Consider the following 26549-nt stretch of genomic DNA (forward strand, 5'->3'; position numbering starts at 1 on the left):
AGTCAATTAACCTCAATTGCCCCAGCAAAAAAAAAAAATTGGTTTAGTGGGAATGTTGGATTATGGTGATTTGTAAGTCACAGTCACAACTATGAAATGACTAAAAAACAAACAAAACAGCTGTTTTTACCTGAAAAATGCTTGGTATGTGAGTATAATAATGTTCATGCTGTTCATGATTAAACTTCTGAAGAGTGGATGAGTACTCTGCCTTGCTTTCCTCTGCCATTTGATGTCGTAATTGAGCTTGTTGCCGTGCCTTTGAAAAAAACAATATAGTACTTTTTGGTTTATACTCATGGAAAATACAAAAGCAATGGATTTAATCATTCAGCGAAATAATTATTAAAAAAAAAAAACTTACAACCTGTTTATTTTAAACTTATTTTTAAGTCCAAACAATTAGATACTCTCTACCCTTTATATTTCAGTTTTGCCCTTTGTAACACTGTTTTTCTCAAAATACCCATAGCAAAATTGTATGTCTTTATTTCTCTTCTTAATTTGTTCTTTATCATGTAACTGAAGAAGCAGTATCCCTTTGTGGTAGGTGCAACATTTACTACTAATTTGGTTGGACACATAGTACGATTTCACACAGGTCAATTTTCTCCTCTAAAAGAAGAATGAGGGCAGTTACATGGCACAAAAGGAGTCAGGAAGAACTGACTTCAAATCTGGATTCAGACGCTTAACACTAGCTGTTTGACAATGTCACTTAATTCCAATTGTTCCCTTGTTCCATCTTTTATTTTTATATGTATTAGAAAAAATAAAAATAAAAAATTCTCCAAAAATAAATTTTGGAGAAAAAAATAGCAATGAAATCATTCCCATAATTTAATTAGTACAAGAACTAGGGCTCAAATGGCTGATTATAGCTTCTAGGTTTCTAAGGAGTAAAAGTTCAGCCTATCAGTCTATATTATTCAGGTGTGATGGACTTCCCACTTGTCCTTAAGTCAAAATATCCTGACTGGAAATACCATTGTGGCAAACATGGAAGGAAGGGGGAGCTAAATCCAGTTGAACCAATGCCGGGTCTTTGGTTGAATATCTTTTCCATGCTATTGCTGAGTAATATTTCTTTTAGCATATTTTACATGGCCTGAATTTTTTATTTCATTCTGGGCATTAAACTGAATTACTATACTGAACTGAATCAGGTTTGATTCAGAAAATCATCATAGATTGCATAGAATCTTCCTTGATTCTTCAGAATTGCTTGCTCTTCTTGTTACAGTTTTACAAAAATAAGTACTTAAAAGTGACCTCTTTAAGCTTTTACATTAATCTGCAAGTATATCCCTCTCCATTTCAATACTTAGAGCTATCCTTTGTAAAAAACAAACAAACAAACAAAAAACAACAACAAAAAAAAAAAAAAAAAAAAGGAGGGAAAAAAGCAGATCAGGAGAAATAACCAACATAGCAATCAAGTCCACATCCACACAGATCTCATCCTCAAAAAACTAAAACTCTCACTTGATCTATTCATCCCTAATAGCTATCTGCTAGTATGTGTCTTCCTTTTCGTAACTAAATTCCTTGAGGGGGCTGTCTATAAACAATATTTTCACTTTCAGTTCTCTCACTTTCTTTTGAATTCTCTTCTGTCAGATATCCAACCAGGCACATACTAGAACCAACTCTTACTGGCTCTCCATTGTTAATTTACACTCATAAACCAGCAAAGGCTGAAATCAGGGATAGGTTTATTGCTTTATAGATAGTGCAGACTTAAGAAAGTGATGGAGGAAAATGTTAATGATTTAGATAAATGTTCACCTTGCTCTTTTTTTTCTCAATAGTATTTTATTTTCCCAAATACATATAATACATTTTCTATCCCCAAACTATTGGAATTGCCTTGAATCACCTGTGCCTTGAATTTTTGGAAAGCCAGTTGCTAAATATTTACCAGCATACCTCTGCTTCTGATTTCATCATTCAGTGGAACCATTTCCAAAGACATCAGTGATCAATTAATTGCCAAATCTAATGGCCTTTCCTCAATTTTCATCATTCTTGACCTCTCTGTAGCTTTTGACACTGTCACCTTTTTCCTAACAGGAGACAAGCTATATACATACAAACAAACATGTGTGCATATAAGATAAATAAAAAGTAACTATAAAACAAACTTGGAGAGAACTAGTAACTGGGCATGATTTTATTATGTAACATGTAATTTTTAAAATACTGAATTGTATATGTGTTTTTGCTACGTACATATAAATGTGTGTATGAACACACTTTTTAAAGGTTAAATATTTTTAATCCTTTTAAATATGTTTCCATAATTGTCATGTTGTGAAAGAAAAATTAGACCAAAAGGGAAAAAACCCATGAGAAACAAGCAAATAAACAAATAAAAAGGTGAAAATACTATGCTTCAATTCATATTCAGTGTCCACAGTTTTCTCTGGATGCAGGTAGTCTTCTATCACAAGTCTATTAGAACTGTTTTGAATCCCCACAATTGTTGAGAAGAGCTAAATTCATCACAGTTGATCATCACATAATCTTGTTACTGGGTATAATGTTCTCTGGTTCTGCTCACTTCACTCAGCATCATTTCATGTAAGTCTTTCCAGACTTTTCTGAAATCATCCTGATCATTTCTTATAGAATAATTAATATGCTATTACATTCAAATATCATAACTTATTCAGCCATTCCCCAAATGATGGACATCTACTTAATTCCAGTTCCTTGACACTACAAAAAGGGCTGCTACTAACATTTTTGCACATATGGGTCCTTTTCCATTTTTTATGATCTCTTTGGGATATAGACCCAGTAGAAACACAGCTGGATCAAAGGGTATGCACAGTTTGATAGCCCTTTGTTGTTCTCCAGAATGGTTGGATCTGTTTACAACTCTACCAACAATGCATTAGTGTCCCTGTTTTCCCACATCCCATTCAACATTTATCATCTTTTCCTGTCATCTTAGCCAATCTGGGATGTGTAATGTTCTCTTGTCTAAAATATAAAGTTCTCTGGAAGCAGTTTTCTTGAGGGGCTTCTGGAGGAAGTCTTTTTATTTTTTTAGTTCTGTGTAATAATCACCTCAAATGCAGCCAGGGATTTAAGTCCAAATCCTTTATTGTCTCCTTCCTTCGGCCCGTTAGCTTTCTTAGAAGTCTATCTCTCTCCTTGGTTCCAAGAACTCTTGCCACTAGTCCTTTGCCTCTATCAGCTTCAGCTTCTCCTCCTTCTGAATCCAAAGCCTCTAGCCAGCACAAAATTGGAAAATGGAATGAATATGACTCCGCCTCTGAGAGTGGGCTTGTGTCTCTCTGACTTGTGAATCTCCTGGACTCCATTCTGGTTGAGGCTCCTAGTTTATATATGCTCTCTTAAAGGTGTGAATCTTAAAGGTGTGAAAGGCGTGAACTCTAATAAGTACCAAGTTCATTAGTGAACTAGAGAACTGTTAAGTACCATGCTAAATTAGATTGTCTCTATCAATTCCAGTGACTTAGTACCTTGTAAGAATCATAAAGGGGAGGTGCGGGGTGGTACCTCAGAATTGTTTTAATTTGCATTTCTCTAATGAATAGTGACTTACAGCATGTTGTCAGATGACTAGAAATGGCTTTAATATTTTCATCTGAAAACTGTTCATATCCTTTGACCATTCATCAACTGAGGAATGACTTGTAATCTTATAAATAAATTTGAGTTCGTTCTCTATATTTTTTAGAAATGAGGCATTTATCAGAAATACTGACTATAAAATTTTTTTCCCAGCTTTCTGCTTCTCTTCTAATATTGGCTGGACTCACTTTGTTTGTGCACAAGGTTTTGTAATCAAAATTATCCATTTTGCATTTCATAATGTTCTCTAGTTCTTATGTTGGAATTTTAAACCAAAAGCCTAAATAAACTATCAGCGTTTGTTTTATTTTATGTCAGCATAGTTGATAACATCAAGCATCATTTCCCTTCCCCTCCTTCACATATTTTATTGGTTTCCTGCCTTTGTATGTAAATAGTTAGCCAGATACTGATTTTTCACTTCCTTGACACAGTTTAGTCACATCATATGGTAAAAACCCCTAGGTGTTAATTTACAGTTAGTTCCTTTATTTTATTCTCTATTTGTACCATAAAATTTTCTAAATGAAGCTGATGTTCTTAAAATTTCCAACTGAATTTCCCTAAGTTTTTTTCCTTCTTTCTCAGAGCATTTTGTTACCTGTTCTCACCATTAAGCTACTTCTTCTTCCCCCCTACAATCTGCTTAATCTAGTTACCATCGTTTTTTTTTTTTTTTTGGCTGAACTTCCTATTAGCTGTCTTCCGGTCTATATGCCTTGGCATTTCTTTTTGTCCACTATGAAAAAAAAATCCAAACTCTTTCTTCTAAAAAAAAAAACCAAAAAAGTTTGCTGAGGAGAAGAAAAGGAAATAAACTCTCTTCTGAGGTAGCATTTTTAGTTTTTCTGATTAGGAAGATTAACATCTTGAGATTTTTATTGAATAAAAAGTTTATAGAAAAAAATTAACAGATTATCTGAAAATCTTTTCCTACAGCTATAGAATGTCAGTACATTTGTAAAAATAGAAATGAACTAAAAAGCAACATAAAAATAACATTAATATACCAAATTCTAACAAGGCCACAACTGGATTACAATAATATCTTATTCTTTTCTAACTAGGGCTCAGCTGCTAAAGATCAATAATCAATTATGAATCACATTCTGTATTACCATCTAAGAACATACTATTGTTCTAGGAAACTTCTAATATGGAAGTCCTGTTTTTGTTTCTCTAGGCTGCTGTTTGTTTATTTGAACAATACAACAGAAGAATGTCTGAGAAATAGGACAAACGAGCACAATACAGCCTTACATATATACATATGAACAGATGTGTAAAAGTGTATAGTTATCTCTCTATATATGTATGTGTATATGTGGAGGAATGGGAGTGTATCTGTACTTAATTGCAGCTTTGTGGGTAAGCAGGGGCAAAGTGAGAAAAAAAAGTAAAATAAAAAGTGCACAGAGAAACAAAAGAAAACCTATAAAGAAGCAAAAAAAAAAAAAAAAAAAAAAAAAGCTCTGAACATAACGTTTAATATTTATTATATAAGTTTTCTTGAAATGGAAATTTGTTGCTTTACATTTTGAATACTCTTATTTTTTGTTGTGTACATGGCAATATTTTTTCTTCTTTTTCTATTTTGTATTTACACTTAAAAGAAACAAACAAAAAAAGATTCCATCTCCAAATTCATTGTTGAATCAAAAGACGGTTACTCATTATTACAAACAGATTTTATTAAGAGGTATAGCATTTCGATTCTAAAAATTTTTGAATTTCTCTGCTATTAAAAAACTTTCAGATGACTTCCTGCCTCCTGTTTCCTTTTGTGCCATGCCCCGTAAGTATTAAACACTCTGTATTTTCTGTAAGACACTAGATTATTTGGAATATATGAAATTTTTAATAAGTTAATAATAGAATCCAGAAATAAGAATTGAAAAATATCTTAGATGATGATAAATTAATTAGCCAGAATTTGGCAAGGGTAAGAAGCACCAAAAAAAGATTATAGTCATTTTTTTAAAGCTTTTAATACTTCAAAGCTTGTTCCAATGCAATTGATATTATAGGAACCAATCTGAGTATAATGTTTGCTTATGCTTGAAGACAAAAGCTACATCACATCACAATAACTCACAACTTGCAACCTTTGTCAGGCTCATATCCATAAGCAAACTTCAGGTCTTTTTAAACTACATGTGCCATATTTACTATATAACTTCTGCTGCAATAAGAGTTATGGACTGAGGAATTACCTATCATCTTTCCCACCTTCCACCAAGGACAAAGCTTCTGGACCCAGAATGTTGTCAATACTCTCATCAGTAGTGATAGTGGTAGTAGCAGCAGCACTAGTAGAACTAGTATTACCAGTGGTTAATATTTACATAACACTTAATATGTGCTAAGCACTTTACAATTATTTTCTCATCTGATCCTTACAACAACTCTAGAAGATATTATTTTCCCCATGTTACAGATAATGAAACTGAGGCAAACAGAGGTTATGTGACTTGTCCAGGGTCACTCAGCTAATGCGTAAGGCCGGATTTGAAGTGATATCTTCCTGACTCCAGGCCCAGAAATTTATTTATTGCAACTTCAGTTGCCTCAATCATGCCAGGGCTCTAAGGGAATCCTCAATCAGTAAATAAACATTAATTGCCTATTTTGTGCCAAGCCCTGTGCAAAGCACTAGGGGTATATAAAGAAGCAAAAAAGGAGTTCACAATTAATGGGCAAGACAACAAAGAAATAATTACAAATTATATATAGGATCAATAAGGTATAATTTTAAAAGAGAAGACACTAGATTTAATAGGAATTGGAGAAAACCTTGTTGTAGAAGACAGGAATTTAAAGGACACCAGAAAAGAAGGTAGGAGAAGATGAGGAGAAGCATGTTCCAGGGATGGAAGAAGAAAAAGTGCCTAGTGCATGGAACAACATCCAGTGGCATGAGTGAAAGAGGAACAGTACAAGAAACAGGAGAGTTTACTGAGAGTGATAGGCAGCCATTGGAGTTTCTTGGAATAGGAGAAGGATGATTAGTTGGACCTACAATTTCAGAAAATTACGTTGGTGGCTAAATGGAAGATTATTTTGGAATGGAAAGAGATCTGAAACAGACAGACAAATAAGAAGGCTATTATAATAATCTAAGCATTTAGTGATAAGGTTCTGCACTAGAGTGGTAGCAATGACAAAATAGCGAAAAAAGCATATTTGAGAGCTGTTGTAAAGGTAAAATCAAGTTTGGTTATGGGGGAAAGACAGTTGAGAGATAGTGAAAAAGTGAAGATGACTCACAGATTGAGGGACTGGAAGCACGTGATGCAGTAATCATCACGTACATGTGAAAGGAAAGGTAAAAGGGGAAAGGCTACTAATTCAATTTTGTACATGTTGAGTTTAAGATACTTGCTGAAAATCCAGGTTGAGATAGATGAAAGGAAGCAGATGACAGACTAAAGGTCAACAGATAGGTGAAGGCAGAATAGGTGGGGTCCAGAATCATCAACATAGCAGAAATGGTAATTCAATGCATAGGAAATGATGCAATCACTAAGTATAGTACAGAAGGAGAAGGCCCAGGATAGAACCCAAGGAGACATTGTTAATTAAAGAGCATAATCTTGAAGGAGGAACCAGCAAAGGGACTGAAAAATGGTCTGTTAGGTAGAATAAACACCAGCTTCTTAAACTGTGGGTTGTGATTCCATATGAGGTCTCATAACTGAATATGGGGATTACCAAATTATGATTATCAGTAAATGTTTGATGTGTATAACTTTTACATATCTATATATACGGGGTCATATAAAAATTTCTCAGAAAGGGCCACAAATGAAAAAAATTTAAGAAGTCCTGGAATATGTGCACAAGAAAAGAAGCCAGATCTTCATTTAACCAAATTGACTCTATCTCCTTCTATTTGTGTCCCCTGAGGGTAAATGGTAAGAGGCCAGCCCAAGTCGACTTCCACTTGTACAAGGCAACTCCTATCTCCTGTGGCCAGCTTGATCTCCCAATAGTGAAGTGGAGAACCTTCTATGCATTGAGGGAAGCCTAAATTTTTAGCCTAAGCTCCAGCCTTGAAAAGGGAAGGAGTATGAAACAGGGCCCCACAGCTGACCTTTAGTTTCTGTGCCTTCCATCTCATATTACACTTATCTCCAGCCTCCAGAAAAGTTTCTTTTCTCCAAAAAAGATTTTTGTTTTTTTTTAAACATTATATTTTATTTTATGTTTATTTATTTGATTAAATATTTCTCAATTACTTTTTTTTTTTAACAATAGTAATTCATTTTTCCAATTACAGGTAAAGATAGTTTTCATTCATTTTTGGAAAATTTTGAGTTCCCTTCTTTATCTTTCCCTCCTGAAGATGACAAGTGATTTGATGTAGGTCATACATGTACAATCATTTTAAACATATTTCCATCTTAGACATATTATGAAAGAAAAATGTTCCAGAGCAAAAGGGAAAAACCATGAGAGAGAAAAAAAGGAAAAAAGAGAGAAAAAGAAGGAATGAAAAAGAAAACAAACCAAAAAAAGAGATGGAAATAGTATACTTCAATCTGCATTTAGATTCCATAGTTTACTATGGGTAGACTCTCTCTGGGTAAGAATTTCAATCCAAGTCTACTGGAACTATATTGGATCACTGTATTGCTGAGAAGAGCTAAGTCTATCATAATTGATCATCACATAATCTTGCTGTACAATGTTCTCCTGGTTCTGCTTACTTCATGTAAGTTTTCTAGGCTTTTCTGAAATCTGCCTGCTCATATTTTTTATGGAACAATAATATTCTATTACATTCATATACCATAACTTATTCAGCCATCCCTCAAATGATAAGTATCAATTTAATTTCCAATTTCTTGCCACCACAAAAAGTTGCTGCAAACATTTTTTTTTTGTGGGTCCTTTCCCTTCTTTTATAATCTCTTTGGGATATAGATCCAGTAGCGACACTCCTGGTTCAAGGGGTACATGTAAAAGGGAAGCATAGTTCCAAATTGCTCTCCAGAATCTCCACCTGATTTTAAACCTCATGTGGACAAAATTACTTTAAATTTTGAACCCCTGAAGGTCATCCTTCAAACCTCATTCCCTATGCTGCTTCATTCTGGATTCTTCATTCCCATCTGTCTCAACCCTCCCCAAGGTTCTAATTAAGTTCATCCTCTCCTTCCACTATGCCTTCTGGAATGTCTATTCCACAGGTATCAAACATTCCTGCATTCTAAATCTTTTCCTCTTACTCCTTCCAAATTCCAGCTATTACAGATATCCATCATCTTTCTGATGACATAGTGTTCCTGGCCACTCTTTCCAGTACTGGCCGCACCTTCATTCCTTCTCTCAGTTTGGTGGTTGAGATGGGAGAGTTGGAATATTTCTTTCTTCCTATTGTTACTTCCAGGTTCTCTCCCACTTTAATCATTCAGTAATCTTTTTTCCTTTAAAGTTCATGCTGTAGAGGATGGATGGGCATTTGTTTGGTTTCCACAGTTAAGAAAATTAAATTGAAGAAATGAAAACTTAAATTAGGAAAACTGAAACCTACAAGGACATCAAAGAAGAATCAAGGGTGGAGGTTATCTTCCCTTCCTAGAATGTAAGCTTCTTAGGGGCAGAGAATGACTGTAATAGGAGTGCTGGCCTGAGACTTAAAAGGAACCTTCTTGTTCTTTACCCTTTGCTTTCCACTGCTGAAGCCTTAGTCCGTTCACATTCTTGTACAATACCTGACCTAGTGATTCGGGATGTGGGAAGGACAAGACTACAAGTCTCTCTCCTAATTGAGCAAACATCTTTGTATCAAGATGTTTATTTGCTTTTGCTGGGGAAAATTCTTTAGTAAACTCAGAAGAGCCAGGGGATAGATAGAGACTCCACTTTAGGATCTATATAAAGTTGCTGAGAATTGTTCACCTTTACACTCTCTAGAAGACACCATTTTTTAGTTGACACTGGGTGTGTCCTTTCTCATGAGAAAACAATAAATTCCTTTTTGCCTATCTAAGACAAGTCTCCAATTGATTAACAGGAAAGGAGGGGCAGGTACCCTTTCCACACAATGCAATTAATCTCTATTATCCAATCAAAATCCGTATTTGTCATCTATAGACATCTAGATCATTCCCCTTTTTTTCTTAATGAGTCTAGTACATTTTTTTCTCCTTCTCAACTCTTTCCTCATCTTTAGAAATTTCAATATATATGCTGACTCTAACCCCAACATTCTAATCACTCAATTACTCAATCTATTTGTTTCCCATTCAACCACTTCTAATCCTAGTGCCTTAATTTTGCCAGAATAGGAGCTTTTCACTTTCAAGAAATCTTGGTTATTGATTTTATCATTTGTAATTCTCTCTACCTCTTGTTTGGTTAAGAATACATCTCCTACACCTAACTGTGAGAGGTATTTAATCTATTTCTTTTGTAATTTAAAAAAAAATAATGATTGTTAACATTAAGATAACATGTGTATTGTAGAATATGGTATAAAGTATTGGTTCAAGCCTAATTTCTGCCAGAATGCTTTCTAGTTTTCCCAGAAATTAGTTTTTTCTATGTAATTTTATTATTTTTTCTTTTTAAAGCTTTTTATTTTCAAAATACATGCACAGATAATTTGACAACATTGATCCTTGCATAGTTTTATGTTTCAGATTTTCTCTCTTTCCCTCCACTCTCTCCCCTAGATGGCAGGCAACCCAATATGTTAAACATGTTAAAATATATGTTAAATGCAATATGTATAAACATATTTATACAACTGTCTTGCTGCATAAGGAAAATCAAATCAAAAGAAGAAAGTAAATGAGTAAGAAAACAAAATGAAAGCAAACAATAACAAACAATAACAAAAAGCGTGAGGATGTTATGTTGTGATCCACATAGTCCTCTCTTTGGGTGTATGGCCTCTCTTCATCATAAAATCATTGGAACTGGCATCAGTCATCTCATTGTTGGAAAGAGTCACATTCATCAGAATTGATCGTCGCATAATATTGTTGTTGCCATGTACAATGATCTCCTGGTTCTGCTCATTTTACTTATCATAATTTATATTTTCTAATTTTACCAAACATGTTATTAAGTTATACTGTTGCTAATCTTCCCCTGTTTGGTTTGTTCCATTGATTTAACTCTAATTTTTAAGCAATACCAACTAGTTTTGATAATTGCTGTGCTATAATGTGAGGCCTAGAAGAACTCTTTCTTGGTTCCCCCAATTTTGGGGTACCTCCTCAAATTTTTACTTTCTTGTCACATTAAAAAGAGCTATAAATGTTTTTATACATTATTAGAGTTTGACTGCTAAGGATCAATCCTTCTCTTTATCTATCTTCTTTCCCAATTTCTCTCCCCACTTCTCCCCCTTTCCTTCCCATTTCCTTATTGAACTAAATCTATTTCTGTACCCAAATGGATGTGTGTTTAAATGTTCTTCCTTCTTCTGACCACTTCATATAAAAATGAGGTATCAGTCATCAAGTATTAGTTATTTTCCTTGTCCCATTCCTCATTTGTATGAATGTCTACTTGTTCACCCTGATTATGTGAAATAATTTTGCCTTAATCTTCTTTTCCTCCCCAGTTTCCATTCTTTTGTTTTACTTTCTTCAACTTTAATTTTTAAACATAATTTTTCTTATTTTAAACTTAAAAAAAATTGAGAAAAGAAAAAAAAAAAAAACCAGTAACATTGCCATGTACACAGCAGACCATAGAAGAGACTCTAATATAAAACACAAATTTTTCATTTCAAGAAAACCTATGCAACAAATACTATTGTTTTCAAAACTATCCAGCTTTTCTTTACTTCCTTGTTGGTTTTCTTTTGTTCTCTGCTGTATACTTTTTACTTAATTTTTTCCCTCTCCCCCAAGAAGGCTACAATTAAATATGTAAATATATACACACGTATGTATACATGTATACACGCATTTAGCACCTAGAGTATATTAAAATCAGCCAGAGTCAGAATAAGGGAAAATCCTTGATCTTTATTCTTTGCGGAGGTGAAGGGGAATGGCATATGAAGTGAGAGCAGTCGCAACATGAATCAGCTAGCAGTGCCTCTGGCTCTCACACCCCACCCACCAAATCCTCTACTCAATCTCCTATACAACACATTGAGAGAGCTTCAGCCTATTATATTAATGTAATATAAAAACCTAAAACTTTTGGTTTTAGAGTCTGCCTCAGGAAACCCCTACACCTAATCTGTCTGATTCTGAATAAACTATTTTTGAGTTCATTGCTGACTGATGATGTGGTCAGTCAGTAATAATCAAATTTCAAAGATGACACCCCCTCAATCTTAAGACTACTTCCTAGCCCTATCCTTGGACTATAGATTTAACATGCCAATAATAGATTCCCTAGCCCTTGAGTCATAGAATTAGCATTACTGTGATAGAAGCTGGATAAAATGACTCTCCTTGGTTCTGTTTCTTTACTGAATTCCCTTAGAATTCAGCCTAATTTGTTATGGCATACATTACTTTCAATAAAACTTTGCCCCTTGACTACAAAATGGGTTCAAGCCTGCAAATTCTTTTGAGACACCTTGCAACAATGGTCTGGGATTTTTGAAGTCCCCTCTCTTTCCCAACCTCAACACTATGATTATTTCTAGTAGTCTTCTGTTTCTCTGAAGGTGGATAGCATCTTCCTTCACAGATCCAAGTCTAAATCAACCAGCTCATCATTTCCTATATTACAGCAATATTCAAACCCAATTATTTCCTATCTGAGAGATTGTTTATGAAAGTTCCTCCCCCCCGCCCCAAAAATTTTTCTGCAATTCTTGTATCCTTGGTTGCATAGGTTTTATTTATACAAGAAAATTTGAATTTAAAATAATTAGAAACATCCTTTTTTGCTTCAACAATGCTTCATAATATAGTAAAAAGCCTGATACTGTTGAATCTACTTCCTTTATGTTTTGAAGTTTTTTCTTTTCCAAATGACTTTTTTCTATTCCAAATGAACTTTGTTATATTTTTTCTAACTCAATAAATTTTTTTTTTAGTAATCCAATTGGGATGATATTGAATAGGTTAATTAAAATTGTCATTTTAAGAATTATATTGGTTTTACCTACCCATGAACAACAAATACTATCTTCAATTATTTACTAAAGTTTATTTGTATAAGAAGTATTTCATGTCTATGTTTATATAGTTCCTGTGTCTGTTTTGCAAGTATACTAAAGTACCTCACTTTTCAACTTTCACCATCACAAAAAGAGATGCTATAAAGATTTCTGTACATATGCATCCATTTCCTTCATTTTGGTCTTTTTGGGACACAGTAGTAATGGTAATGCTGGGTCAAAGTGTATGCACAATTTTGGGCATATTTCCAAATTGTTCTCCAGAGTGGTTGGATTAGTTTAAAACCCCACCATAGTGCTCTATTTGTCATTTTCCTTTCTTATGATTTGCTAATCTGATAGGTGTGAGGTTTTAACTCTAAAGTTGTTTCAGTAATGACTTATAGCATTTTTGTCTTTAATTTCTTCTTCTGAAGCTGCTTGTCCATATTATTTGACCAGGTATCAATTGTGGAATGGTCCTTAATTTTATAAATGTAACCTAGTTTCTCTTAAATAGTTGATAAATGAAACCTGTATCAGAGAAACTTGCTATGTGACATAATTTATATATGTGTGGTCATGTAAAACAATTTCCATATTAGTCAATAGTTGTTGAAAGAAGAAATGGATCAAAAGGAAAAAAATACCATGAAAAAGAATAAGATAAGTGAAAGAAAAATGCTTTAGCCTGCATTCAGAGTCCATCAGCTTAGATCATTGTGCTGAGAAAAGCTAAGTTATTCATAGATGATCATCACACAATGTTGCTGATGCAGTATGTGATGTTTTCCTGGTTCTGCTCATTGCACTTTGCTTAAGTTCATATAAATCTTTCTAGGTTTTTCAGAAATCTGTTCATACTTTCCTTTTTTTTGGGGGGGGGCGATGGGGGAGATGAGGCAACTGGGGCTAAGTGACTTGCCCAGATCACACAACTAGGAAATGTTAAGTGTCTGAGATCAAATTTGAACTCAGGTCCTCCTGACTTCAGGGCTGGTGCTCTATCCACTGTGTCACCTAGCTGCCCCATATTCATACTTTCTTATTGCACAATGCTACTCCATTATGTTTATATACTGCAGCTTCTTCAGTCATTCCTCAACTGAAGGGCATTAGTTCAATTTCCAATACTTTGCCATCATGAAAAGGGCTGCTATGAAAATTTTTGGACATTTAGGCCTTTCCCCCCTTTTAATGATCTTTTTGGCATACACAATAGTGATAGTGCTAGATCAAAGGGTATTCACAGTTTGGTTGCTGTGGAAAAGAAGAACTGCAAACTATCTGCAACCATATGAGAGAATGCTCTAAATCATTAATAATTAAAGAAATACTAAAGAAAACAACCCTAAGGTTTCATCTCACACTCTGTAACTACGTAAAAATGATCAAAAATGGCAAACAGAGGGCTTGTGAAGTAATAAGCATACTAAAATATTGTTGGTGGAGCTTTGAAATTAAGTATAACCATTTGGAAAGTTATTTGGAATTATACAAATAAAGTACCTAAAATGTCTATACTTTTTGAACCACAGACTCCATTGCTGGAATTGAACCCCAAGGAAGTCACTGATCATGAGACAACAATTTTTTTAGACACAGCCAAGATATTTTGATTATTTTCATTGACTAGACATATTTGTAATGGGTTTAGTTTTTCTTTTGTTCTTGATTGGGTCAAAGGGCAAGAGGGTGAGAAGGTAGATTTTGGCTGATTTAAATCTATAAAATATTTAAAAAATAAATTAATTATAGGATCAAAGAATAAATTATCTTTCAGGTATATGGATAAGAGTTCATGATCAAAGAAGGAATAGAGAGGAACACAAAAGGGAAAATGGATACTTTTTAAAAAATTACATAATACTATTTTTTTTTGCCCAAAACAAATCTAATGAAATTAAAAACTTTGAAGAGAAATAGGAAAAAAATTTTTGCAGCAAGTTTTTCTAATAAAAGCCTCATAAAATTTATAAGAATAAAAACCATTGTCCAATAGATAAGTGGTGAAAGGATATGAAAAAACAGCTCTCAAAAGAAGAAACCTAACTAGAGTTTGAAAAATTACTCCAAATAAATAAAAAAATGCAAATTAAAACAATTCTAAGATTCCACCTTATATCCTTCAAATTGGCAAAAATGATCCCAAAAAATGAAATGGTGAAGGTTTATAGGGAAATCATGCACTATGAAGCACTTTTGGAGAGCAGTGAAGTACTATATAGTATATACTGCTACTACAACATAGCAGTACCTGTCATGTAGGGCTATTATAAGAATCAAATGGATATTCACTTAGCACAGTGCCTGGCACATAGTAAGTACTATATATGTGTTTATTTTCTTTTCCCTTCATACTTTTAGCTTGGCTGTCTCCTATGCCTGGAATGCCCTTCCCCTTTACTTTCATCTTTCAAAATCCTTTCTTCCTTTCAAGGCTTAGTTCAAATGCCACATTCTATTTTTTATATAATTTTTATTATTTTATTTATTACTTAATTAATAAATCTCAATTATTTTCCTTTCTCTCCTTGCTCCAATAGCATTGTAAAAAATGTTTGTCTCATTTTGCACCTTGAGTTCATCACCTCTCAGGAAACTGGGTTTCCTTTTTCTTCATTGTTGGATCTCTGCCTCTGATTTATAAAGAAGCTTGTGAAACAGAAGGAGCGTGTCTGGCTCCAGTATTCTAGTTTTGGTGCAATCTGCTTCTGTTTGCTTCTTCTTTTTCCTCTTCTTCATTGAGTCCAATCACAGGCTATCCTTTGTCTATTCTTTTAAACCCCTTTGTGATCCAACCTAAAAAGCTTAACAAGTTTGGAGTGACAGAATTGCAGGCTCCTCTTGGTCAGGGTTTCCTAACATAGTTAATCCTCTGCAGATTCCAGACTGTGCTGGAAGCTGGAACTAAGGCTCCCTCACTATTCTTTGTTTCTAGGTCACAATCAAACTGCAATTTGGTTTTGAACTTGCTCAGTGCATAGACTAGATTTAGCTCACAACAGCTCGTCAGCCTGGAATGCCAACTCTTAGCCCTGGTCACCTTCTCATACTACTCTAGATAACTAGGTAGTGAAGATTCGGTCCCCGTGTTGGTTTAAGGCCTCTACTTGACCAAGTGTACATCCTCAGTCCTCTTTTAGTTCCTGTCCTGGAATATCCCCTGATACAATCACCAGTGTCTACAGAATTCTCTCTTCTATGCAGGCCACGGCTAGAAATATGCTCACTATAACTTTTTCCTTGGATTTCTCAGGATTTGTCAAGTAGAACCCAGGATAAACTTTGTCCTAATATTCTAACATTTGGGCCCTTCTTCTCTCCCCTCTCCCTTCTCTCCTGCATACTATAAGCTTTTTGTGGAAACTAAAGTCATTGGTGTCTACTTCCCTAAATCATTTTGTATCTGTTTTGCATATATTTTGTACACATCTATATTTAAACATGCTATGTTGCTTCCTCTGGCATTGCTTTGATTTTATAATCACCAGAGCCTGGCACATAATGGGCATTTACTAAATTCTTACTTAATTTCCTGACTGAACTGAATCCTAACTTCGCTAACAGCCAGTTGCATAACTTCAGTCAACTAGTTTTCCTTCTCTAAGTCCAAAAGAAAAGAAACTCACTGAAGGCAAGGATCATTTTCTTTACTTTGTCTTTTTCATTTGCATTTTGTCTTTGTATCTCCAGCACCTAGTACATAGTAGACACTTAATAAATATTTAAATTGGATTTTGTTATTTTCACCTTCTCCTGCAATAAAATGAAGAATTGACACTAGATGAATTTTCATTCCACATCTATTATTATAATCTATGAATAGAAAAGAAATTAAAAGCATTTAAAATGCCATGTAGGAGGCACACTTAAAAATAAAAAGAATGCTTTGTCCTCTTCATCCTTAAAGGCTGATTTCCTATGATGACACTGTTTCACTTCAGATTTTCAAACCAAAATGACTTAAAAATGGAAATAGAATAATGAAACATTTCCTAAGGGACTCATTTGCTCTTATCCATTTTAACAACATAATTTCAAAACAGTGTTTATTCATCCAGCTCTTTATAAGAAACATCCAGGAGAAAGAGGGAAAGGGAAATGGATTAAACATAAAAGTCCACAAGAAACAGATTAGTAGAGAAACAATTCAAAAGCACATAATTTCTCTTCATCTAGATCTATGAATAAAGTGTTCCTTGAATGATATTCAGAAACATTAATATATAAAGTAATAAACCAAAGAATGCACATGAATGTAGTGTTTTTATTTGTTGTATTATTTGATCAAAATGAGAAAATAATAATTCATAAATTATTAATAAAAAGGGAAATAAAAAATATAGTCAAAACTTAAGAGGAAAAAATAACACTCCAAAGATTCTATAATATACTTGTGAGTTACTAGAAATACTTTCAAAATTCCTTCCTATATAAAATCATCCAGATCCAAATTTTCTCTGAAAAGAACTAAGTTGTACTGATAAATTATTATTGTCAATAATTCTATTAACAACTTAGAGGTAGAAAAAATAATTTATATAAGGTAAAAATAGTATTTTTAATTCCCTGAAATATTTGAATAAATTTTCTTAGACCACCAGTAAATTGTGCAATCAATAGCTTTATTTTCAAACTATTGTAGTACAAAACAAATTCTTTGAACTATATAAGCATTCTTGCTTTTTTCTCGTTAGGGTAAAATGGATAAACTTTCCACCTTATGGTCTTGGACTTACACTAATTTAAAGCTTACAAACTGAATACCGTTAACCCTGATACAATGTTTTAACTTACCATGTTTCATTACTAGCATATGCTATTCTACCAACATTCAAAATTATAGTTATCTTAAAATTTCCTTAATGTAGAGATTTAAAAAAATTTTAAGCTCACTGGTTTAACAGAGTTTTTTGAAAAATTAAAAGAAAAAATAGAAAACATAAAGTTGTTCTCTAATTTGATTTCCAATTGCCATAGCTTTATGAACTTTCAAGTACGCGATTCCTTCTATATTCTGTTCCTGCTTGTTTCATAATATCCCATTTTACAAACACTCTATTACAAATCATATAATAGGGGACAAAGAAAAAAATTGTTCATTTCAAGACAAGATCAAAGATCAGAAACCAACAGCAAAATGTTCTACATAGATATAGAGACCTAAAAAACCCAAAAAAACTCACCGAGATATGACTGCTTACAGGATGTACATTAAAAAACAGAGCAAAAAAAAATCTTTCCTAGAGTCTCCAGCTGACTCCAGCCAAAATCTAATTTTTTTTTAAAAGAGCGCAATTAGAGAATCTAAATTGTACTTATACTGTTGATTCTTGGAAGAACTATGATATTTTTCTGACAATATTATTTGATTTTTTTCTCCATCTAAATAAAATATTAGGGAAAAAGTGGAGACATCAAAATTCATTTGCAGAGATGATTTCCTACATTCAAATTAGCCACTTCTCTTTTAAATGCAAATGCAAGACATTCTTATAAAATAAAATAAAATAAAATAAAACAATACCCTAATGTAAATAATTTGTTAACATTTCCAGTTGAATATATCACAGAAATGGGGGAGAGGGAAAAAGAAGAATTTAAGGTGCCAAGTTATATTATAAAAATGTCAACCTAATAGAACCAACAAAACAAAAAATCTGCTACAACTCCTTATTCGTAGAATAACAAATATCCAAGAACTACATTGCTTCCCCAAATGGTCAAAAAATTTGACCTGCTCTAAAGGCTTTTGTTAAGCATCCATCTCTCTCTCTCTCTCTCTCTCTCTCTCTCTCTCTCTCTCTCTCTCTCTCTTTCTCTCTCTCTCTCTCTCTCTCTCTCCCCCTTTCCCTCCCTCTTCCCCCCCAGCAGAATTTCCTAAGTACTTGGGATAAATTTCTTTTCTTGGGTTATTTGGAAGATTAATTATTCTAATTAATTTCCTTTATCACTTTCTGCTTAACTCTGCTTGAATTCTCACCCAAATAAATTAGAATTTATTTTATTTAAAAAATGTTTTCTCATCCCATTTCTTCTCCAGCAGTCTAATCACTTTCAGGTCAATTCCAATAAACTTAAGATGGAAAGAGCCTTCTGCATCCAGAGAGAGGATTATGGGGACTGAATGTGGATCACAACATAGTATTTTCACTTTTGTTGTTTTTGTCTTTCTCATTTTTCTCCCTTTTGATCTGATTTTTTTTAATGCATCAAGGTAAATATGGAAATATATTTGGCACATGCCAATATGCCAGAAGAATGGCAAATTTAACTTATACTGGATTACTTGCTATCTAGGGGAAGGGGTGAGGGAAGGAAGGGAGCAAAACTTGCTCAAGGTAAATGTTGAAAACTATCTTTTCATGTATTTTGAAAAATTAAAAACTAATAGTATATGAAAAAGAAGTCTAATCATTACTGCAAAGTAAATTCAAGAACCATCCCCCTTCTACAAAGATAGTATTTATATTCACAAAGGATTTAAAAGTCTAAATATTTTAGAAGATCTTCACTAAAAATGGATACGAATATATATATAAGAATTGGTTTTTAATATGTTTATCATAAATTGAGTCTATAACCAGATCATAATAAATTTTAAATTTACTTCTAGGCTCTTTGATATAAAAAATAAGTCATTTCCCCAAATCAAAGATTATATAATGAAGTGTCATTCTCAAGTTCAAAAATAAGAGGAACCATCACAATATAGAAGAGTTCCTTGCTGAATCAATTCACAGTAGTATACTGATTTTGAAAGAAGTCAGTTTGTCTTTTTTTTCAGCAAATAAATTTTTTTAGAGACTGAAAGTCTGAAATTGATACTATAGGTCCAAACAATAATTCAAGCTACTTACAATTTCTTCAGATAATTGTAACCACCAACTATAGTTGATGCTAAACAATATCCCATTTTGCACTTGGAAATTATGTAACAGGCAAGGAGTCACAAGGCAAGGGTAAACAAGACAAAGAGAATTATTCACTGTCTGACATGGTTTAACACATGCATTTAGAAAACACTGTTCTCTCTGTCCAGTAATATTATTTCACATTCCATTCATTTTCATAACCTTTTTTTCCCCTAATCCAAGTAAGAAGCAAATCAAGTATTCAATCAAGGCCAGCAATTAAACTAAGTAATACTTTCTGTTTATGGTGATCCAATATAGTGCTCTCTAAACTTTTTTGATCATCAAAAACATGAGTAAAAAATTTTTGAGCAATGCCTCAACAATTTTATATTGTTATATGCATGAGAAATTTTGTACAAAGATTTCCCCCATGTAACAATTTCCCTTTTATTCTAGATACATTAATTTAATTTATGCAGAAACTTTTTAATTCTATGAAATCAAAATCCTCTATTTCATTTTTTGCAATTGTCTTGTTTGGTTAATAATATATCTCCTACCCATAATTGTGAATGGTTTATGATTTGCTTTTCCTTTAATTTGTTTAATGGTATAATATTCAGGTCTCAAATCTATTTTGAATTTACTTTGGAAAATATTATAAGATGTTTGTCTGGATCTTTTTTCTTCCAGATTGTTTTCTCATTTTCCCAGAAGTTCCTATCAAATAGGAACTTTTCAAATTAATTTTTGTTTTCAGGTTTCACAAACAAAAGGTTATTAAGTTTAATTATCTCTAATTCTTCTTTTACTAGTGTTTCATTGCTCTAGTTCTTTGTTTTTTAATCAATCCCACAAAGAGTCTTATGAATAATGCTTTATTAAAACAGTTTGAGTTCTAGAAGTGCTATTTATTGTCTCTTTGTTTCTAACTTTTTCATTATTTCCCTTGTTATTTTAGATCATTTGTTTCTCTGCATGAATTTTGTCTTTGCTTGAAAATGATGATAAAAGACAGAAATAGTCAATTATGAAAGGAATATACAAACATAGGCACACTAGCATTGTTGATGGCATACAATCATTTTTTGTTTTAAATAATTCAATTATTTTACTTTCATTTTCAAATTTTCTCTCTCCCCTCCCTCTTTCCACTTACTGAGAAGGCCAGAAAAACAAAACCCATTGCAAATATTTGCAAAACAAAAAATAGAGAAGAAAATATGCTTCATTATACACTCTCAATCCATCTGGAGGTGGTTGGCATTTTTCAACATGAGTCCTTTGGAATTACAGTTGATCACAGTGTTGAGCAGAGTTCCTAAGTCTTTCACAATTGTTTTCTAGCTTATTCATTTTTACTTTGAATCAATTTACCAAGTTTTTACAGGTTTTTCTGAAACCATTCCCTTCTTAGAGCATTTCATCATATTCATATGTTATATCTTGTTTAGCTTTTGCTCCATTAATGGGCAATACAATGTTTTGCCCCTACAAAAAGAATGGCTATAAATATTTTTGTATATATGAATTCTTTTCTTTAATGTTTTTGGGTACAGATATATTTGTGGTATTGCTGGGTCAAAAAGTAAGCACAGTTTAATAGCTTTTTGGGTACAGATCCAGATTAGTTTCCAGAACGGTTGCACTAGTTGACAACTCCACTGATAGTGCATTAAAATAACTGTTTTCTAACATCCCCTCCAGCATTTCTCTTTTTACTTTTCTGATCATCTCAACCAATCTTCTGTTTGTGAAGTAGATTTGTTTTAATTCTAATTTCCCTACTCATTAGTGATTCAGAGCATTTTTTCATATGCCTATCATAAGAATTTCTTCCTATAAAAAGACCTCTTTTTTCAACTGGTAAATGACTTTTATTCTTATAAATTTGACTCAGTTTGCCACATATACAATATAATATGAGAAAAATTTATTAATAGTAAACTTTATGCAAGATACTGTACTAAATGCTATATCTTAGAAATGAGACTTAACAGAAAAACTTGATGCAAAGATTTCCCCTGAATTTCCTACTTTTATTCTAACTTTGGCTGCATTTAGTTGTTTTTATTTTTATGTAATTAAAAAGACTCATTTTATCCTTCTGTGAATCTATCATTTGTTTGGTCATGAACACTTCCCTTATCCATAGACCTGACAAGTTATTGTTTCCCCATGCTCCAATAATTTACTTTTGTCATATTTTATGTATAAATCACATACTCATTTAGAGGTTATCTTCAGATAGAATTGTGAAATTGACATGATATTGAATAAGTAAATTAAGTTAAATTGTATTAATACATCGACTTGGCCTGCCCATAAGTAATTACTACTTCTCTGGTTGTTCAAATCTGTCTTCATTTGTATAAAAAGTGCTTTGGAATTGTTTTCATGTAGATCCTGCCTTATATTGTGGCAGACAGACTAGCAAGCATTTTATACTGTTTACAGATATTTTAAAAAGAATTTCTCTATTTTTCCTTCTAGGTTTTGTTGGTAAAATACAGAAAGGCAAATGATTTGTATAGGTCAATTTTTATATTCAGCAACTTGGATGAGATTATTGTTTTAATTTTTTTGTTGACTCTGTAGGGTTGTGTAAGTAAATCATTTTATCATTTGCAAAAAAGTGATATTTATGTTTCCTCTTTGCCTATGCCTATTCCTTTAAAAGGAGTCTTTTTCATGTTATATTGCTATTACTAACATTTCAAGTACAATATTAAATAGAAATAATAAGACTGGACATGTTTATTTCACTCATGATCTTATTAAAAAGGTTTCCAGATGCAGAAAAAGCATTTGATAAAATCCAACATCCATTCCGAATAAAAACAATTGAGAGCATAGGAATAAATGGACTTTTCCTTAAAATAGTCAGGAGCATATATTTGAAACCATCAGTAAGCATCATATGCAATGGGGAAAAACTGGAACCTTTCCCAGTAAGATCTGGAGTGAAGCAAGGTTGCCCACTATCACCATTATTATTTAATATTGTATTAGAAACACTAGCCTCTGCAATAAGAGTAGAGAAAGAGATTAAAGGAATTAGAGTAGGCAATGAGGAAACCAAACTATCACTCTTTGCAGATGATATGACGGTATACATAGAGAACCCCAGAGATTCTACTAAAAAGCTATTAGAAATAATTCCTAATTTTTAGCAAAGTAGCAGGATACAAAATAAATCCCCATAAATCCTCAGCATTTTTATACATCACCAACAAAATCCAACAGCAAGAGATACAAAGAGAAATTCCATTCAAAATAACTGTTGATAGCATAAAATATTTGGGAATCTATCTACCAAAGGGAAGTCAGGAATTATATGAACAAAATTACAAAAAAGTTTCCACACAAATAAAGTCAGACTTAAATAATTGGAAAAATATTAAGTGCTCTTGGATAGGCCGAGCGAATATAATAAAGGTGACAATACTCCCTAAACTAATCTATTTATTTAGTGCGATATCAATCAGACTTCCAAGAAAATATTTTAATGATCTAGAAAAAATAACAACAAAATTCATATGGAACAATAAAGTCGAGAATCTCAAGGGAATTAATGAAAAAAAAAATCAAATGAAGGTGGCCTCGCTGTACCTGATCTAAAATTTTATTATAAAGCAGCAGTCACCAAAACCATTTGGTATTGGCTAAGAAATAGATTAGTTGATCAGTGGAAAAGGTTAGGTTCACAAGACAGAATAGTCAACTATAGCAATCTAGTGTTTGACAAACCCAAAGATCCTAACTTTGGGGATAAGAATTCATTATTTGATAAAAACTGCTGGGATAACTGGAAATTAGTATGGCAGAAATCAGGCATGGACCCACATTTAACACCATATACCAAGATAAGATCAAAATGGGTCCATGACTAGGCATAAAGAACGAGATTATAAATAAATTAGAGGAATATAGGATAGTTTATCTCTCAGACTTGTGGAGGAGAAAGAAATTTGTGACCAAAGATGAACTAGAGACCATCACTGATCACAAAATAGAAAATTTTGATTATATCAAATTAAAAAGCCTTTGTACAAACAAAACTAATGCAAACAAGATTAGAAGGGAAGCAACAAATTGAGAAAACATCTTCACAGTTAAAGGTTCTGATAAAGGCCTCATTTCCAAAATACATAGAGAACTGACTCAAATTTATAAGAAATCGAGCCATTCTCTAATTGATAAATGGTCAAAGGATATGAACAGACAATTTTCAGATGATGAAATTGAAACCAAATCACTATTGATCAGAGAAATGCAAATTAAGACAACTCTGAGATACCACTACACACCTGTCAGATTGGCTAAGATGACAGGAAAAAACAATGATGAATGTTGGAGGGGATGCAGGAAAACTGGGACACTGATGCATTGTTGGTGCAGTTGTGAACGAATCCAACCATTCTGGAGAGCAATCTAGAATTATGCCCAAAAAGTTATCAAACTGTGCATACCCTTTGATCCAGCAGTGTTTCTACTGGGCTTATACCCCAAAGAGATACTAAAGAAGGGAAAGGGACCTGTATGTGCCAAAATGTTTGTGGCAGCCCTGTTTGTAATGGCTGGAAACTGGAAATTGAATGGATGCCCATCAATTGGAGAATGGTTGAGTAAATTGTGGTATATGAATGTTATGGAATATTATTGTTCTGTAAGAAATGACCAGCAGGATGAATACAGAGAAGCTTGGAGAGACTTACATGAACTGATGCTAAGTGAAATGAGCAGAACCAGGAGATCATTATACACTTCGACAACGATATTGTATGAAGGTGTATTCTGATGGAAGTGGATTTCTTTGACAAAGAGACCTAAATGAGTTTCAATGGATAAATGATGGACAGAAACAGCTACACCCAAAGAAAGAACACTGGGAAACAAATATGAACTATTTGCATTTCTGATTTTCTTCCCGAGTTATTTTTACCTTCTGAATCCAATTCTCCCTGTGCAACAGGAGAACTGTTCGGTTCTGCAAACATATATTGTATCTAGGATATACTGCAACATATCTAACATATATAGGACTGCTTGCCATCTAGGGGAGGGGGTGGAGGGAGGGAGGGGAAAAATTGGAACAAAAGCGAGTGCAAGGGATAATGTAAAAAAATTGCCCTGGCATGGATTCTGTCAATATAAAATTATTATAAAAGAAAAGAAAAGAAAAGAAAAGAAAAGAAAAGAAAAGAAAAAGTGTGCCAACAGATTATAAAGTAAAAATAAATATTTTACATAAATAAAAATATTTTAAAGCAAAAAAAAAAGTTTCCAGATTATCCATAATACAAATGTTTGTTGCTCTTGGTTTTTAGTTAGATACTACTTATAATTTTAAGAAAAGCTCCATTAATTCTTCTATATTGGTTCTGAATCCCCCTCTTTCATTTTTGACACTAGTAATTTAGTTTTTCTCTCTTAAAAGTCAAATTAGTCAATGGTTTATCCATTTGATTGCCGATCTCAAAAAAGTTGGCTTCTAGTTTTATTTATTAGTTCCATGAGTTTTTGCTTTCAAATTTGTTTATCTTTAGATTGTTAGGGCTTCTATTTTGGGAGTTTTATCTTTTCTTTTATTTATAAGCATTTAGAGCTATAATTTTCATTTAAGTACTGCTTTGGCAATATCCATCAATTTTGATATGTTATCATAACTTAATGAAATTTATTATTAATGAAATGGTTGATTTTTCTTATGATTTATTCTTTTCCCTACCCACTCTTTAGAATTAAGTTAAATTATTTACTTTCCAATTTACTTTAAGCTTCAAAAACCCATTAATAAATGTAATTGTTAGTAGAGTCTGAAAAAGATGCATTTGTTTTTCTGCATATATGAGGTATTAATGATTAATGGTCAATATCTGTGAAGATGACAAGCACATTTGTATACTCTTTTCTATTTCTATTGAATATTCTCCAGAGGTCTAGAATATCTAACTTTTCTTGGTTATTTTGTGGTTAGATTTTTCTAAGTCTCTGAGGAGCAAACTGAAGAGATTCACTATTATAGTTTTGTCTTCTATTCTCCTATAGCTCATTTAGCTATTGTTTTATAAATTTAGATGCTGTTCTTATTTCAGGTTCAAATTACACATTTGGAGGCATTTATCAAGTAGCCAGCTTTTTCATGTGTATATTTTAGTTCTCATCTGAACAGGGTCATAATATAGAAATAACTTTGGTCCATATTGGATCTCTTTTCTTCTCAACACTTTGTTCACATTTGTCTTTAGATTCTGCTAATTTCAAGTAGGGTTCCTGAAATTGTTTTGAACAGACATAACTTTTCCCTTTCTTTTCCATCTTTTATCAAAGATGAACTAGGGAAGAATTTGACTTTGAAAAGTAAACTTTAATATGAACAGACAATTTTCAGGTGAAGAAATTAAAGCCATTTCTAGTCATATAAGAAAATGCTCTATATTGACTAGAGAAATGCAAATTAAAACAACTCTGAGGTACCACTTCACACCTTCCAGATTGGCTAAGATGACAGGAAAAGATAATTATAAATGTTGTATGGGAAGTGGGAAAACTGGGACACTAATACATTGTTAGTGGAGTTGTGAAAGTGGTTCAATTATTCTGGAGAGCAATTTGGAACTATGCCCAAAGTGCTATGAAACTGTGCATACCCTTTGATCCAACAGTGTCTTTACTGGGTCTTTATTCCAAAGAGATCCTTAAAAAGGGAAAAGAACCCACATATGCAAAAATGTTTGTAACAGCTCATTTGTAGTGGGAAAGAGCTAGAAACTGAGTGGATACCTATCAGCTGAGTGTACAGCTGAATAAGTTTTGGTATATGAATGTAATGGATTATTATTGTTCTGTAAGAATGATTAGCAAGCTGATTTCAGAAACACCTGCAAACTGATACTAAGTGAAATGAGTAGAACCAAGAGAACATTATACACAACAACAGTAAGATTATGTGTCGATCAATTGTGAGGGACTTGGCTATTTTCAACAATAAGGTGATT

The 26549-nt window shown here is 32.9% G+C and overlaps 1 protein-coding gene across 7 annotated transcripts in view; it reads right to left on the reverse strand.

Annotated features, from left to right (window-relative positions):
• FNBP1 (formin binding protein 1) overlaps positions 1-26549 on the reverse strand; it is a 183923-nt gene that overhangs the window by 35424 nt on the left and 121950 nt on the right. For all 7 annotated transcript variants that reach the window (XM_051980187.1, XM_051980185.1, XM_051980186.1 and 4 more), the window contains exon 7: positions 131-259. In XM_051980187.1, the coding sequence (XP_051836147.1) occupies positions 131-259 (129 nt within the window). The remainder of the gene's footprint in view (positions 1-130; positions 260-26549) is intronic.

The sequence above is a fragment of the Antechinus flavipes genome, chromosome 2 (assembly GCF_016432865.1).
Source record: "Antechinus flavipes isolate AdamAnt ecotype Samford, QLD, Australia chromosome 2, AdamAnt_v2, whole genome shotgun sequence".
Lineage (NCBI taxonomy): Eukaryota > Metazoa > Chordata > Mammalia > Dasyuromorphia > Dasyuridae > Antechinus > Antechinus flavipes.